Below are 16,297 nucleotides of genomic sequence, written 5' to 3' on the forward strand. Positions count from 1 at the left end.
ATAAAAGTTAATTTACAAACCAAGAACAAAGTGGTATGCATGCCTTATGTATAAGCATCCTTAAAACGTCAAAATTTTTGAAATGCATAGCCAAAAAACCAAAAACCACCACTGCCCCTTGCCAAAACCTGCTTGATGTTTAGATCAACGTCACATATTATTTATATGATGAAGTCTTTCTAAATTTGACTTAACCAATCTCCCTAACATGTAGGCAAAAACAGCTCCTTAGACTTATTTCCTTTTTTAACTATCAGATAGAAAGTAGGAAATAGTCTGTGGTGGGGATAGCCTTCTACAACAAAAATCAGTTAATAGGTGGCATAGAAGATAACTGGTAAATGGTACTGTCCATTGGAAACATGGAATGTTTTGAAGATTATATGAAGATCTATATCCTTCCCTAATCATTCTCAAGGTGTCAAGGATATATTTGTTAAGAAGGCTCTTGATTTTAGGTGACCAGAACCAAGAAATTCTAAGTAGGCAAATTCAAAATATTCATCCAAACATTTATTGAGTTAATATTACATTGTCAAAGAAACAAAGTGAATAAAAATTCTGCTTTCAAAAAGCATACAGTCCAGTCGAAGAGAAAGCCATGGATAACATCATGATATACAAACAGTGTAAACACTGTTACAGTGTTATAAAACAAAGCTCAGTGTTATAAGACAAAGCCCTGTAGGAACAGAGAAAAAACAATTTTGACTGGTAAGAAGGGATGACATTCCAACAAAACCAAAATACAATTTTAACAGACTGGTTGAATTTAGAGAATAAAATAAGAAGACACAAAAACAAGTACCTGTCTAGCATGTTTGAGAAATGCTAAGAAGTCCAGTGTGGCTAGAACACAGGATGAACAGAATCACGGATGGATCATATACATGATAGTAACAAGTTTTGCTTTACTCTGTAGGTATTAAAGAGTGATTACAGATTTCTGAGCTAGGAAAGTTAGGTGGTGTGCAGGTGATACAGCTAGATCTATAGGTTAGGTAAAAAGCTGATAGCAGAGTCCAGGAAGATATGGAAGCAGGAGATTGAAAATATAGGTACTATTAGTTAAGAGGCTCCTGTAAGAATATAAGAAAGAAATAAAGTTGGTCAGAACCCCCAAATAAAATTTATTGGTGAACTGAGTTAGATTGGGAACATTCTGAACTGAATATAGAAAAGCCAAGAAAGTATCTTAAATACTTATAATTTAGTAGTTTAAAGAAACACAACTAGTTTAAATTATTCCTGAGTGAACTATAACTTTAAATAGAAAATAACTACAACGTACAACATATTTTATAATGACTTAAAAAGGCTATTTACATCTATATTATTTATTTTAAATACCAGCAAAATGCAACTTAAAAATAACATCACATCAACTTTACCAATTATATACACATAATTTATGCAAAATTTTTAAGGATTTTTGCCCCGTAGTCACACAATAAGGACACCTCTAATCAACTTTTTATAATTAGCTGACACACATTCATATAATACTAATTAATTTTATTAGCCTAAAAAAACTAAGTGACATATGGCCCCAAATAATCATCCATTTACAAAACACTATTTACAAAATACTATTTGCTGTGTAGTCAACTAATATTTATTGAGCACCTCCTATTTTCTGGCACCAAAAACACATTTACTACCTTACAGAATTCAAAAAACCATCCTTCAAGATAGGTAACAGTATTTTTTATACAACAGATGAGAAAACTAAGAATCAGGCTAACAGGAATTTGCTTAACACCATAAAGAGTAACGTATTTAATTATATTAACTGCCAATTCTAAGGGATCATCTATTTTTCACATTTGTGTTGTTACGACTATGTCTCCGCTTTTATGTTTCATTTTATTTCTATCACCATTATTTCTCTTTCCTACTTGTCCTTCCAAGCTCATCACCACCTATCTATAATTTCTTTTACTAAAATACATGTAAGTGGGAAGGTATAACATTAAGTATTACTCTATCATTCTGGAATTTTAAAACGACATATGCACACATTTTAAAAAGTTACACATATTAAATAGATAAAAACCATAATTTTTAAAAAGTATTAAAAAAATTAACCCCATTGAAATTTTTGGTTTATAAATATAACCTTAAATACAAGGTGTCAAGAAACTTTAATGACTGTGTATTATGATGGTCTGCCACATATAAGGTACATATTCTTTCAAGTTTAAAGTACCTCTTCTAAGAACTGGGCTAATGGTTGATTCCTTATTTTAGTTCAATTGGAATAAAACTGTAACTGGAGTATTTTCCTTTATAACATAGAAAACTATAGCCCAAAGGCCAAGCAACACATAATTTAATAAATATTGAGAAGAATCCAACAGTTAATAATATCAAATGCTAGCCAGCATCTAGTTTTATGTAAGTATAAGATTATCATATAGAAAACTTGTTCTATTAAAAGTATCTAACTAGAAAGGGAAGAAATTATAAAGAAACAGACTATGTTAGAGATCTAGTTAAGTGCCCTCTTTTTACAGATTAGAGACTGAGAATCTTGATAAGTAAGTTGTCCAAGTCACATGTCAACGGTAGAACCAAGACTGATTCCTGAGCCTGATTTCTATTCTGGGCTCTTGTTTACCATATCCGTGTTCTCTCATTTTATGGCTTAATCATATTATTTATTCACTACATTTTAACTTCAAATTTGGAAAAGTAACAAGTAATGAAACTTCTTCTACCCAACAACTCTCTAGTTTTTCTCAAAAATGAGCATTATAAGAACAGGATGCAGTTCATAACATTAGAGCACTTGCTTAGCTTCATTAAGGTAAGAACTTTACACAGGAAAAAGTTCACTTTACATATAATTTGGTTTGGCAAACAACAAGCTTACATAAAAGTCACAGCTTTAAAACCTCTTTAATCTATATCATAGTAACTTCATACGTTGTGAAATGGTTTTCTATAATCTTGACATTTTCTTCAGATAGCCGGTTTTCCTGTTTTAGCTGCCTTATAAGAGCTTCCAAAGACTTCAATCTTCCTAGAGTTTGTTGTTCTTGTAACTCAAGGAGAGTTATCTTTGAATGTAGTTTAGAGACTTTCTGCCAAAGATGTTCCTTACTTACATCTTGTCTGCAGTAAGAATGCTCAATCTGTAAAACTTCCATCTCATAGTCTACATCCTTATATGAGTCTTCAACATCTATGTCTTCTTCCATTTCCACCTTTTCTTTGGTGGCAGGTATAAAAGAATTAATTGTAGGTTTGGAATTTTCTGTAGGTACAAAAATGGCAATAACAGATTCTTTATTTGTGTTTAATTCTTCAACTCTTTGAGTAATTGTGCTGAACAAGAATGGATTTTCCTGTGCTGACTTAATTTCCACAGAATTATTTATAAAATGTGGGTTAGCAAGATGATTGGTAGTTATTTCAAGCACTTCTTGGGCTTCCAAAGACTGCTGAATACCTTCTGAATTTGAAGTTGTCAAAGTAATAGTTGTAGAATTTAGATTCTCAAAAGATGTGTGAAAACCACCTATACCTATGTCTTGATTAACTGATGTTTCCAAGGTAGGTTCTGATTTTCTGGCATCTTGTTTAAGCAGATTAAAAGTTAATACATTATTTTGTACACTTTCTGTTTTTGGATCTGGTGGCTTTACCAAGGCAGATGAATCAAGTAATTCTGCATGTTCAGGGACGACATCTGTGTCAACTGTATTCTTCTTTGGCTCATTTGATGAAAATGACTCTTCTGACTTGGCTTTTAGGCATATTTCTTTATCATCTTTCAATTTTTTCTTCTGAGATTTTTTTTTGGAAGGGTCTTTCTCCTATAAAATAGTATTTTCAAATTCTAATAAAGATGTCCTTACTAGGCTTGTTCCCTTATTAGTTAGTGCTGACTATTTCAGTACAACTATGAGCAATATACTGGCCAAGCAATTTTATTCAGTTAAAAAAATGTTTCCAGTATATAACAGCTCAAAATATACTTGAAAGCATTTTTTAAAAAACATTACGCATAATCAATATATCAATATAATGGGGAAAAATCTGAGATCACTCACAAGACCAGTAAAAAATCTAGATCATTAATTTACATTAATAACTTAACCTGATAATTTATGTATGTGTTATCCTTGGCTCCTCTGAAGCTATGCTTCAAAACGGTTTAAATCTTTAAAAAATTATTACTTTCAGTAAAAGCACAAATTAGTTTTTCTTTCTCAAATATGTGTTTTCCCAGCAGTTATCTTTCCCTCTCATCCCCTCTACCTGATTACCTGCCACCCTGCAATCTGCCACCATGCTCAGCATTATCCCCTTCTCCCCTACTCCCTGCCTCCAATACCTGATTGTCTTCAGGCAAAGAAAATATTGTTGGAATTGCAGTTTGTTTCAAATAGCGAATACCCCATCTGATGTCAAGAGAGTCAGGAGTAAAATGGTCACTACACAGGAACTGGTATTTACTGGGAACCCATGAATCTCGTTTCATATTCTTTAACCATTTTTCAAGTCTTTCTTTGTCATGTAGAGGAAACCTGAAAGTAAAAAAAGGAAAACTTTGCTATATTTTAACAAGTTTGCCAGATTCCAGGCCTGCACATATAGGTAACCTATGGGTCAAGTGCCACAAAAGCAAGACAACCACTCCTACCATACAATAGCATCTTCATGACAACTACTACCATATCATCTCTGCAGCAAAGAGGACTAAGATATGAGATGTGTAGCCAAAGCTTTTGTCTGAGAAGAGTGGCTTGTAAAACATAACTCAGAGTCCCTTCAAGTAAAACCTATGCTACTACAGAGGATAAAATCTATTCATATTTGCTATGGATTACATTTCTTTTTCATTCTGTTGTGTAGTTTGCCTAGAACTAGTGAAGAGTTTTGTAACTACAAAGTCCTATTCAAATATATTTCATAGTAATATAACAAGTCAAACGGTTTCTTGTCTATAATTCAAGAAGTATTAAACTTCAAGCTCTTACATTAGTATTTTTAAAATATGGAGACATTAATTCAAACAAATGGTTTAGCTGACATAAAATGAGTACTCAATCTTATAAAACTTCTAATCCTCCATTCTCTTTACTGGAATCAGCCTCAATTCTACCCATTTGTAACTTAGTCCAATATTTCTAGTCTTCTACAGCTTGGGTAGATTGGGAACTCTAAAATTCAAGTATTCAAGTTCTGAAAGAGAAATTGACACAAGAACTAAACATGTTAAAGGACAGACTCAGATATTTTATAATATGAAACAAATAGAAAAGATAGAGAAAGGTAAAACAGCTCTTTATACGTGTTGTTCCTGTACTGAGTAGCCTGGATTTTTAGAGTTGGCTCTAACGTACTACAATGTGTTTTATGGGTAAAACTGGACTAATGGCAGAATTTGACAGAAAACTTTATTCTACCAGTCTAATCAGGTTTGAGTCAAACTGTATTAAACAACAGTGATTTATACTTCTTTTGAAGATTTTACAAGAACACAGTCCAAGACACATATACTACATAATAATTTCCTATTTTTAGTAACATAGAAGGTTCTCATACAAAAAGCAGCTGTTATACATTCCTCCCAATCACAACCATTTATGCTTCGTAGTAGCACGATTTTTTAAAATAAATATTGATAACTTTGTAAGATGCTAGATGAAAAGAGTCTGGGTACTTTGCAGGAAATAATTTTTAACCCTGATATCCTTCCGTGGAAAACTCAGATTATCTGCCTTTGGAAGTTTTTACCATAGATATAATATTCATACATGGTTTGAAAAATTTTTAACCTTACATATATAAATGACTTAGATTATAAGTATGATAGGCCTAACGAGAAAAGGCATTTAATGGCAAAAAGAATTTTCTTTTCAGAGGACTTGGAACTCTACTAGCCACAGATAAGTTTATACCTTTTCTGTTATAGCTAAAATGAGAATATGCCTTTTACAAAAAAATTTTTTAAATGTTATTTCATGTATACGGATGCCCTTTGTAAATTATTTCTATTGTACCTATATGCTAAGTTATCAAACAATTAAAAAAATACACTTTGTGAATATCTTTATTGGTAATTGTATTGCAATGCTTTCTTAACAGGTAAATCTCTAAGAACTCTCCTAGAATATGTTTCTGGACAACTTAGTATCTCTACATTGGTTCAGTTTGTTTGATAATTTTGTTTCTCTGTCTTATTAATTCTCCCCAAAACATAAAATAATCACTGGTATAAACTGGTCACCATACGTATATAGTCACTGAATTCTCAAATTAGTATAAATTTATTTTGCAGCTTGCTATAGTGTTAGTATGAGAAAATTCAATTCTTCAAGTTTGGTGCTATTAGAGGAATAAAACTAATTCAATTTTTAGTTTGCTGATTACACATGAAATTTCAAAAACTCATTTAAAAACTCCACTTTCAGTAAATTCATTTTGAGGAAAAAATTCTTTATAATTGACTTCCTCTGGCATTATTATTTTTCCCTCCTTAAAAATAGTAACTATGCAGTCCACAAAGATTAAAGAATTTTTAGTCTGAGGTTATGACACCCCCAAATCCAAGGCCAAGTAAATATGGAAAATATGGGGTTAAATCAAGCTCAACATGATCCTTTGCTACAAACCTCCTCAGAGCCAGAGCCATTAATATACTAGCATATATTTCTCCCCCTAAAATCTCTCTTTGCAACTTGTGGAAGGGCTTCGAGAAAGATAATCCTGGAAATATTGCCACATGGTGTGATTTATTTGGACATCAGTTTTTTTCATTAGTTAAGATAATGGAAAGCAGCTGAGTCATTAGTGAACAGAAAGCTTTAGGTCTAAAGTCAAATAAGCTTCACAAAATAGCTAGTGAAAATTCAAAGAAAGTTAAAGACAACCAGGTTAGAGCTAAATTAATTACTTTTAAATACAGGAAATAGAATATTCTAAATACGTTGACTTTCATAAACACTAAGCACGTTATGAGTGCCAAACGCCATTTTACGTCTTCACACACTACGTGTGAATTAGGTATTATTAGTGCCTCCACTTTACAGATGGGAGGTCTTAGCTAGAAGGGTTAAATAATTTACGTAAGGTTATTCAGCTACAAAGTAGTGGAGCCAGTATTTGAACCTAAGTCTGGCTTTGGAGTCTGGCCTCTTACTTATTACACAATACTGCTTCACTATTCTTCCAGATAAAAATGGGTACTTCTCGGGTTCCACGAAAATATTTCGTGGCCGTAGTAATTTGGAATACAGGTATTCCCCACGTCTCCAAAGTTCGCTTTCTGCCACTTCACTTTTAGGAGAGTTAGGTCTAACAGGTACTGATGCCCGAACAAGATTTTCGCTTTTACAGAGAGGAGAAAAAAAAAAAAAAAAAGCAATTGCTTCCTCGCTTAGGAAAGGTTTCAGAGTAACGCTCTACGTTGGGAGAGCGGGGAAAACCTGTTAGCCCTTACTTACCCTGCTCTCTGAACGAATGGAGAGTATCTAGAGCCCTGAGCAGGAGACAGGTTGTAATTCTGGCTCTGCCACAAAACTTTCAAGGTCACTTACCTAACCTTTCTCAAAGGCCTCAGTTTCGTCAGGAGAAAGTGGAATTAAATAACAACTATGCGACCTAACTCACTGCAAGTGTACATTAACTTTAAGTGCACCTTCCCACTTGGCACATTTGATGCACCTGAAGTGGTGGTTAAGGTCGTCAATGAAATGAGGCCCGGGGAGGTGGGGAAACGCTCTGAAAACCACGGAGCATCGCGCAAACGTGACTGCTTTAGGCGCCCTATGAACACTCCAACAGGCCCCAACGCCTCGCCACACGCCCAGCGACCTCCCTAGAAATGTCAGAACATTTCCAGGTAAACTGAACTCGAGCCTTCGCGCCCTCCTCCCGCGGAGGGGCCGAACACGGCCGCAGAACCAAGGACGAATTTATAGAGCTGACAGGAGATACGCCAAACCGCAACCCCAAACGCCACAGGACTGCGACCCAAAGGCAAGCTGACGCTTCTGCGGTAGGGACAACTTACGGGTAAAAACTCAGCTTCCGGTCTTTACTGTTTCGTCCCCGGCGGTTCTTACAGCAAATCGCTGCGCAATAGCGGGGCATCACTGCGGCGAGGCCACAGGAGACCCAGGCCGCCGAGGGGCGCAGGCGGGCCTTCCTCGCTGAGGCGGGGCCCCAGATCCAGGCCGCCGGAGCCACCGCGCCTGCGCCAGGCTGGGCGGAACGGAAAGACGGTGCAACCCTCGACTCACTTCCGCTTCTGCCGGCTTCAGTACGGCCCTTTCGGGGGTTGGGGCCGGAAGTGACGCACAGGCCGAGCAGCAACAACAGTTTTCCACGTGCGCGTAGGGCGCCAGGGTCAGGTGGGAAGGCGGGAGCCAATAGGAAAGCGTTTCGTGTAGGTCTCCTCCTGAGGTGGTGGCGCGAGCAGCGGCCGGCCCGCCTGTGGGGAGCTGGCTGTGAGGGGACGCGGCGGCGACGGCAGGAGTGTGAGGTCGGTGGACAGGCGGCAGTGGGTGCGCACCAGCTCCCGGAGGCCACGGAGGCCGGGGTTAGGGGGGCCGAGCCGCGCAGCCTTGTGGAGTAGCTGGTCAGCATCCGCCGGCGCCTCTGGTCTCTGAAGGAGCAGCTGCAGCTGGAGGGTGCGAATGAGGGATGAGGCCGAGGTCTCCGGGAGGGGGTTTAGGCCTCGGTGTCCGCCACGGTCGCCGCTAGGGCTTCGGGCTGCCTGGTGTTCTTGAGGAAGAGAATAGAAGAAAGGAGATGGTCGAAGCACGGTGTAGTGCGGTTTTTTGGGGGGTTCTGCCGCTGGCTTTCTCGGGTGTCGGGCAGCTCCTCCCAGGGCCGGACCTCGAGCCGCGGACAACCGGACGGCGGCGCAAGGTCTGACAGGGCCAGTTCAGCCCAACCAGCCCCTGGCTCTGGGGAGTAAGGCCCAGGCTTGCCGTCCGCCGGGTCTCTCTTGGGAATGAGGAGTCAGTATAACGCATAAGTCCGTTTTTTAGGAGAGTATGGTATATTCAACTTGAAACTGTGGAGTACGGTTTATGAAACTGAGAAGATGCCTCCCTGTCAGTTTTAGACCCGCCCTTTGACTAGGGATCCGTCACAGTACGCGCTCGGTTTGTGTTCTTTAAACCAAGAGTTCGTACTTGATCCTTGGTTCCCGTGATTGTGGGTAATTCTCTGGGAAGAAGTAATCCATCTGCTAATTACGCTCCGAACGGGCCAACAGGAGAGGAGCGCAGGCACTTTGCACAAACCAGAGCGTCTTTCGTCCGCTGTGTTATGTCATCCTAGGTTCTTAAGGACTCCTGTGGTACGGTGTTCAACAAACAGGGTCGCTTGAATCCCAAGTCATTTAATCTGTGCTCTCAAGAATTCTAAGTTGAATTATAGGTTCAAACTTCTTTAAGGTTAGAGAAACATTTTAACGACTTCTGAGAAGCTAGAAAGTAAGAATTTACCTTATCTAAAGTACAAACTATGAAAGTTCATTTTTCTGGCAGCCTTCGCAGAAATCTTAAATTCTATTAATTATGAGTTTTTAACAAAACTCGTTTATCCATGCTTTTTTGTTAAATATTTGGGATCTTACAGTTTTTTTAAAAAAGAGATTATGTTCTGTTGTGTTGCGTTGTCAGTATTATGTGATATTGAGATTCTCTGTGTGCAATCCTTGGCTCACCTTGCTGAAATGAAAACTGAAAGTTTCTTAGGGAGGGAAGATTACTGCTAATTTAGACATACTGGGCTGATTACCTTGGTAATGTACTTTTTTCCCAATAAGTTAAAATTTTTAAAATATCCCTTTAGAATATGAATTCTAGAAGGGAAGATTGAGATACTGAGATCATTTTAAGCTATATTTTTTTGTAACTACTGTGTTTATGGCCAGAGTATTAGTGGAAAGGCAAAGCCAAGAAAGATTTTTCTTAATTTGGTTGAATTATATTTGCTCTCAAGAAGATTACAACCAATTTAGGGGTAGTGCGGCCTGTATAAATGAAATAACATGGAAATAGATACAAGATGCACTGTATATGCTTAACATTTTGATACTGCATTAGTATACTTTGAATCCTAAAAGCTCATTCAGTTTCTTTTAAAAGAAAAATCTTAAGATTAGTTCCATGGATAATATTTTTTTTTCTTTTCTTTTTTAGGATATTAGAAATGGCTACTCCCCAGTCAGTTTTCATCTTTGCAATCTGCATTTTAATGATAACCGAATTAATTTTGGCCTCAAAAAGTTACTATGATATCTTAGGTGTGCCAAAGTCAGCATCAGAGCGCCAAATCAAGAAGGCCTTTCACAAGTTGGCCATGAAGTACCATCCTGATAAAAATAAGAGTCCTGATGCTGAAGCAAAATTCAGAGAGATTGCAGAAGGTACGTAAATGACTATCTCCAAGGTCTCACAGGTATTAACTAGTAAAGGAGAATGATACCTAAGAAGTTTGTATGTATTTGAAGGTTTTGTGGAGGTGGGAGGGAGAGTGGGATCTACACATGAATATAGTGAGAGTGAGATTCTCAAGGCTCTTCTCTTATAACATATTTTGATCCTGGATGTGTGGAAGTATATACTTTCATTGGCATTCAGATCTGAAAATGTTGAAAATGTATTATTTCATTCTTTTGTTATTTATAAAGTTGCTTATTTATTGTTTCTATGTCAAAAGGAATTTTAGATACCCAAAACTTATGAATTAATTGAAGAAAGTTTTTATGAATTATGGAGATTAAATATAAAAATATTAAGCATAAAAAAATTAAATAGACTCTAAAATGCCTTGGTTTTTTTTCTTCCTCACTTGGTCTACATCTCAAAGCCACATTTGTCTTTAAAGGAAAAGTACAAAACAAGTTTTGACTTAAGACTAACTCTAAAACAAATTGCATCTCCTGAGCATTTAGTAATTAATCGTGGGTGGAGGTAACTGAGTAGGGAGTTGGAGTTAAACATTTACTTCAACTAGTAAGTGAAAAATGTGAATTCCTCTGAATTTGTTCATTAAATTCTTTCATACAAGTGATGATTTTGCGCAAATAATAAGAATAACTCTGAAATTGTTGCCCCCATATTTATTTGTATTAATAGTAGCATTTATTTAACAAATATTTATTGGTTATTTACTAGAGGCAGGCATTGTGCTAACTGCTAATAGTATGCAATGGATAAGACAAAGTCTCTGCCTTTTGTGACTTCTAACTTTTCTCTTATGTTAGTAGCATTTGGTTTTATTTGTGATGTGAAATACTTTCATAAAATAAATTTAAGAGGTTTGGGTATATGTAATTTTGATTACTTTCAGTTACTAAAGTATTTTTATTTCTTTCAGCATATGAAACACTCTCAGATGCTAATAGGCGAAAAGAATATGATACGCTTGGACATAGTGCTTTTACTAATGGTAAAGGACAAAGAGCTAGTGGAAGTCCTTTTGAGCAGTCGTTTAACTTCAATTTTGATGACTTATTTAAAGACTTTGGTTTTTTTGGTCAAAACCAAAACACTCGGTCCAAGAAGCATTTTGAAAATCACTTCCAGGCACGCCAGGATGGTTCCAGTAGACAAAGGCACCATTTCCAGGAGTTTTCTTTTGGAGGTGGGTTGTTTGATGACATGTTTGAAGATATGGAGAAAATGTTTTCTTTTAGTGGTTTTGACACCACCACCAATCGACATACAGTACAGACTGAAAATAGCTTCCATGGATCTAGCAAGCACTGTAGGACTGTCACTCAACGAAAAGGAAATATGGTTACTACATACACTGACTGTTCAGGGCAGTAGTTTGTCCTTTTTCTGTTCTCTTTAAACCCAACTAGTTGACTCTTCTTCAATATCTTTGATGCAGAACCAATTTTTTGTGAACTATTTTGACAAGTGCATGATTTCACTTAACTTGATATAGCTATCAAATATATTTAAACTGTTTTTGAGAAATTCAGCAACATTCAGTTAGTAGAGAAATAGCTAATTATTAATTTCCCTGATTAGGCAAGGTTCTTTAAAAAATATTATAATTCTGCCTGGTCTTTTTTCTCTACCTGCCCTTGGGCTTATTAACATGACCAGTTTTATTACCAAGGAAAAAATGAATTTGCCTGATAAATATTTAAAGGTTAAATTTTAAAAGTTATTGTAGATTTAAATTGTGTGAACTTGAATGATTTTTTTGCAGTGAAACCTTTGCTAATTTAAAATTGCATGCTCTGTAGCATCTCTGACTTGGGTCGCAAAATGTATGTGAAACTGTATAATTGAGTCGTTCAGCAAAGGATAGCAAGCAGTATCTTGGTTAATTTCCACTGAAAGCTTCAGAAAGGTATGGTTTAATATTTTTATCAGAGAACCATGCAGAAGAATTTGAGTAAAGGAAATGATTGTATTGCTCATAGTCATTTAGACTCAAAGAAAGTTGAAAACTTAACATTGCCCAGAGTTTGTTACGTGTTTGGTCCCTGGCTAATGATTTTGTAGTGTTGAAATCATAGCTATTTTACACATCTTTTCACATTTCTTTCTTAATTGTTGACGCTTTAGGTCTTAGTATGGATTTACGTATTTGTGTGTGTGTGTGGTTTTTCTTCTTTGCCCTCATCTTTAGAGATTGACTAATACCTCATTCTGTTCATAAAAACAGCCAGTAATTTCTGTGCAACCTTATTATGTGCAATATTTTTAAATCCTAAGAAATGTGTGCTTTTGTTTTCAGATAGACTTATTTCTTTAGTTCCGCACTTTTCCGTGTTATACTCCACATGAGTATTAATCCTATGGATACATATTAAAACTAGTAAATATCTCATACACCTTTGTGAGTGAGAGAAATATAATATTTACAATATGATGTTCTCTGTTGTCATTTTATTGTTAAAAGTTTATTCAGCAGTTCTGGAGACAGGGAGGGTATATAAGCAATTGGGCTGCTTATACTGATTGTAGACCATATTCTAGAAGTTACTTTTCACTAACCTGAAACCCTGAGGTGACCTTGTTAGACTGCCGTTTAGTAATTTCTCTTGCTTTCTTATCGTCCTCCATCCTCCTTCCCTCACAGATTTTGGTAGCTTGAAGATTTTGTTAATTATAATTTTGGTGTATTTGCTTGCTAGGAGCAAGTATTCTTGCCCCTGTTGCTTTCCTCTTTAGGCCTGGTTGGGAAAAAGCAGACTTTGCATGAAGCTGTATTTGTTAGTGATCATCTTTAATTTGAAATCTGTGAAGAAAATGAATTTATTCTGTTATATTTATGTACCTTAATTATTTTCTGAAAGTTATATCTACTAATTTTGTTTGATAATAAGAAAATAGCCATACATTGTATTTTGGTCTGAGGATTATCTGTGGCCTATTAAAGAGAACAAATGAAGCAAAAAAAAACAAATTTTTTTTCAAATGACGATGAACTTCAAGGGTTATTTTAATATTGTTAGCATCTGTACCCTTGATTATCTTTCTTGTTTTTCCCATTTTAAACATTTATTTGAACCCCTTCTTTTTTTTTAACCTCCCATTTGGCTCTTTGGCATACTTTTTGCAAGGAAAAATGTACCATGAATCATAACTCTTATGATACAAACTAAATATAAAGACGCTTAGGTAATCTACAGGTATGTGTGTGTGAGTAGTTAGTTATATAAGCAACTAGAAATTAGACCAGTAATCAACATGAAAGTTTGCTCAGTAATTTAAAATTTTTCTTCTTTATAGTTTATACAGGTTGAATGCACAGGGAGAATGGTAAACTCCTGTAGTTATGAAATGACCAAGACAGTAGCTTAATCTACACTCCCTACACAAGTCAACACATGAAATTTATCACTTCTTTTCTTCGGTGTAAAATAGTAATATTCATAACATGACTTAATCTTTTTCTTGAACTAATTTCTGTAATTATTCAAGTTTTCTGGATTGAGTATGTCTTGCATTGGATGCTATAGTGCATGGGGTAGGCATGAAATTCTTTTGGTGCTGCAGATTGGTAGGTAGTTTTGTGCTCTAAATTCCAGGTCCAATTCTGAGATTAGTTCCGTGAAAATTTAGGTTGCCCAAGGTCAATTAAGAATTTGTACAATCCTGGGGTAGTTATTCTAATTTTTTTGAAGTAAAAGCAAATAAAAACACACTAGAGGAAAATGAGACCATTGCCAAACAGAATAAAGAAGAGATTGGTATCAGCAGTAGGTCTCTAAGGTTTTAATTTTTCATGTTATTGCTGGCGTCTTTAGTTCCAGGTGACAGTTTGAATAAAATCAGTCATGATTGTTTCCCCTTTTGGTCCAAATGACAGAAAATATAATAATGAAGTTGTAAACATGCTGTAAAACAACATACAGAAGTTTTGAGGCATGATATAAAGGAAAAGGTATAAAACAGAAAAAATTGAATTGAGAGGGAAATCAGAGAACCACAGTCAAGGTGTCCTGGAGAAGCTTTTAAGTCTCAGATTTTTTAGGGGGTTGGGGCAGGGGGAAGCAAAGTGAAAGAATGGGCCAAAGTAGAACTTCATGGGGAACCCTTGCCCTTTTCTCTCCCCTTCAGGTAAACTGTTGACAGCTTTTTCTTCAGGTCAGGGACTTAGGATAACTCTTCGAAGAAAGAGATTATCCCTGGGCAGGCTCCCCATTTGAGGGTAATGAGATGCCAAAAAAAGAGAAGAGGTGAAGTGAATTTTCACTTGGTGATGGAGTGGGTGCTGGTGAGTAATAGCAGCCCTCCACTCCCAGAGTAAATAAAGCCGTCTTACTTTGGCATGTGTAGGGAATAGTAACTTCTGCGTGCTGACCACATACTCACCTGCAGTTGCCTGCCGGTTGAAATACCCTGACAACTTACAGGAAACCATAGCTCCTATTCAAAAAGGAGCTTTAACACGGGCATACGTAACTACTGAAGAAACTGCTTTTCTCATCTATCTGCAAGTTGATGTAAGTCCTTCATAAACACATAACAGATGCCCAAGGAATTCAGACATTTAAGGAAAACCAACAGTAAGGAAGAGCAACCCTAACATCCAACCCTGTATTTACTGACATGCATCAATGAATCAGGCATAGGTCCTTATCTTACCTAACCTGCTTACACCAAAGTTTCCTTCCATGTGGTGATGGTGTCAGACAGGATTAGATGAAACAGTATGAATCCACATTTAGTTTACATTTACATCAACCACAGCCAAAGTCAGTGGAAGATAACAGCAGATGTGCAGTGTGTATGTTCCCTATTGTTAAAAAACAAAATTCACATGAGTAAATTTTAAAGATCTTACTGGCTTTATTCAACGATTCATGTGTCAGGCAGCTTTCCACCTAGCTGATAGAAAGGAGCTCTGAGGAACTAAACAACATGAAAGACTTACAGGCAGGAAGAAGCAGGACAAGGAAGTTATACCAGCAAAAAGTTGTCGCAAGGTCACTTTCCTTTAGGGGATGGCAGGGGTCTATCAGGCAGATTACGTCACTAGTGCCCATCAGGTAGTTCCTGACTGGGTTAAGATTCCATTTCTGGGAGAGCTGAAACAGTACTTAAGCCTTGGTTAGATGTTGTGGGGCTTAGCATAAACAACTCTGTTTTGGGCCTCTTGTCTTATTTTTCATGCTACCATGCAGGCCTTATTTTGACTATCTTCTGCAAAATTCAGATTCTTCCTCTTAGCTCAACTTTGCTACTCAAACCAGGCTCCAACTTCTCTTCATTCCTTGCCCTGTGGTTGAACTACCCAGTGAAGGGGAGCAGAATTTGCCACCCCAAAAATATGCCTCTTTGGCATAAGGATTATCTTACACTGATTATTGTAAACAAACAAAATCGTAGGAGAAGCTCAGAAAACCAAGTAAATGGTACCCTTCTATAAGAGACGTTTACATTTATAAGGAAATGTTCATTTTTAAGTGTGTCTCCTTCTCTGGACAGGGAAGAGGAGGATGACTAAATCTCTAGGAACTCTTAGCAGTGGGGAAGGCATGGGCTTACATCGACACAACAACCATATCCTTGCTTATTGTGCTTTGCCTGAAAATCTCCCATAACTGCCCCCGATTCCAATCATCTTTTTCATCTTTTTGTATCTTTCCGTAGGTGATGGCTTGGGCCATTCCTGAGTGTTACTCAGTTTTCCTGTCTATCTCCCATATATACAGGAGGTACACGTTATTAAACTTCTTTTTGTTTTTCTCTTGCTAATCTGTCTTTTATTACCTGGGCGGAGAGGGGGGGGTTCCTCAGCAAAGAGGAGGACCCTCTAGGAGGGTAGAGGAAAAATAATTTTTACTCCTCTACAC

At 36.8% G+C, this 16,297-nt stretch overlaps 2 protein-coding genes across 3 annotated transcripts; one reads left to right on the top strand and one right to left on the bottom strand.

The window, feature by feature from the left end:
- Nucleotides 1–491: 491 nt before the first annotated feature.
- Nucleotides 492–8,251, bottom strand: THAP5 (THAP domain containing 5). Its single transcript, XM_082399533.1, has 3 exons — nt 8,027–8,251; nt 4,343–4,535; nt 492–3,821 (listed from the first exon to the last, which is right to left on the bottom strand). Exons 1-3 carry the CDS (start codon nt 8,104–8,106, stop codon nt 2,907–2,909), a joined length of 1,188 nt encoding a protein of 395 aa, XP_082255659.1. The 5' UTR covers nt 8,107–8,251; the 3' UTR covers nt 492–2,906.
- A 105-nt stretch (nt 8,252–8,356) lies between these two features.
- Nucleotides 8,357–14,767, top strand: DNAJB9 (DnaJ heat shock protein family (Hsp40) member B9). 2 transcript variants are annotated; one of them, XM_082399545.1, is made up of 3 exons: nt 8,357–8,497; nt 10,170–10,396; nt 11,350–14,767. In XM_082399545.1, exons 2-3 carry the CDS (start codon nt 10,180–10,182, stop codon nt 11,802–11,804), a joined length of 672 nt encoding a protein of 223 aa, XP_082255671.1. In that variant the 5' UTR covers nt 8,357–8,497; nt 10,170–10,179; the 3' UTR covers nt 11,805–14,767. The 2 variants fall into 2 exon arrangements, with proteins under 2 accessions (XP_082255671.1, XP_082255672.1); XM_082399546.1 differs by lacking the exon at nt 8,357–8,497 and adding an exon at nt 8,504–8,645.
- The last annotated feature ends 1,530 nt before the right edge of the window (nt 14,768–16,297 follow it).

This window comes from Balaenoptera borealis (genome assembly GCF_965194805.1).
Source record: "Balaenoptera borealis genome assembly, chromosome: 7".
In the NCBI taxonomy this organism is placed as follows: Eukaryota; Metazoa; Chordata; class Mammalia; order Artiodactyla; family Balaenopteridae; genus Balaenoptera; species Balaenoptera borealis.

Bases quoted from the DNA above. Each gene is read 5' to 3' on its own strand.
- DNAJB9 (XM_082399545.1), top strand. From the start codon at position 10,180: ATGGCTACTCCCCAGTCAGTTTTCATCTTTGCAATCTGCATTTTAATG. The intron at 10,397-11,349 runs GTACGTAAATGA...TATTTCTTTCAG, and splicing joins ATTCAGAGAGATTGCAGAAG to CATATGAAACACTCTCAGAT.
- THAP5 (XM_082399533.1), bottom strand. From the start codon at position 8,106: ATGCCCCGCTATTGCGCAGCGATTTGCTGTAAGAACCGCCGGGGACGA. The intron at 4,536-8,026 runs GTAAGTTGTCCC...TTTTACTTTCAG, and splicing joins CGGAAGCTGAGTTTTTACCC to GTTTCCTCTACATGACAAAG. The intron at 3,822-4,342 runs GTATTGGAGGCA...ACTATTTTATAG, and splicing joins CTTTGCCTGAAGACAATCAG to GAGAAAGACCCTTCCAAAAA.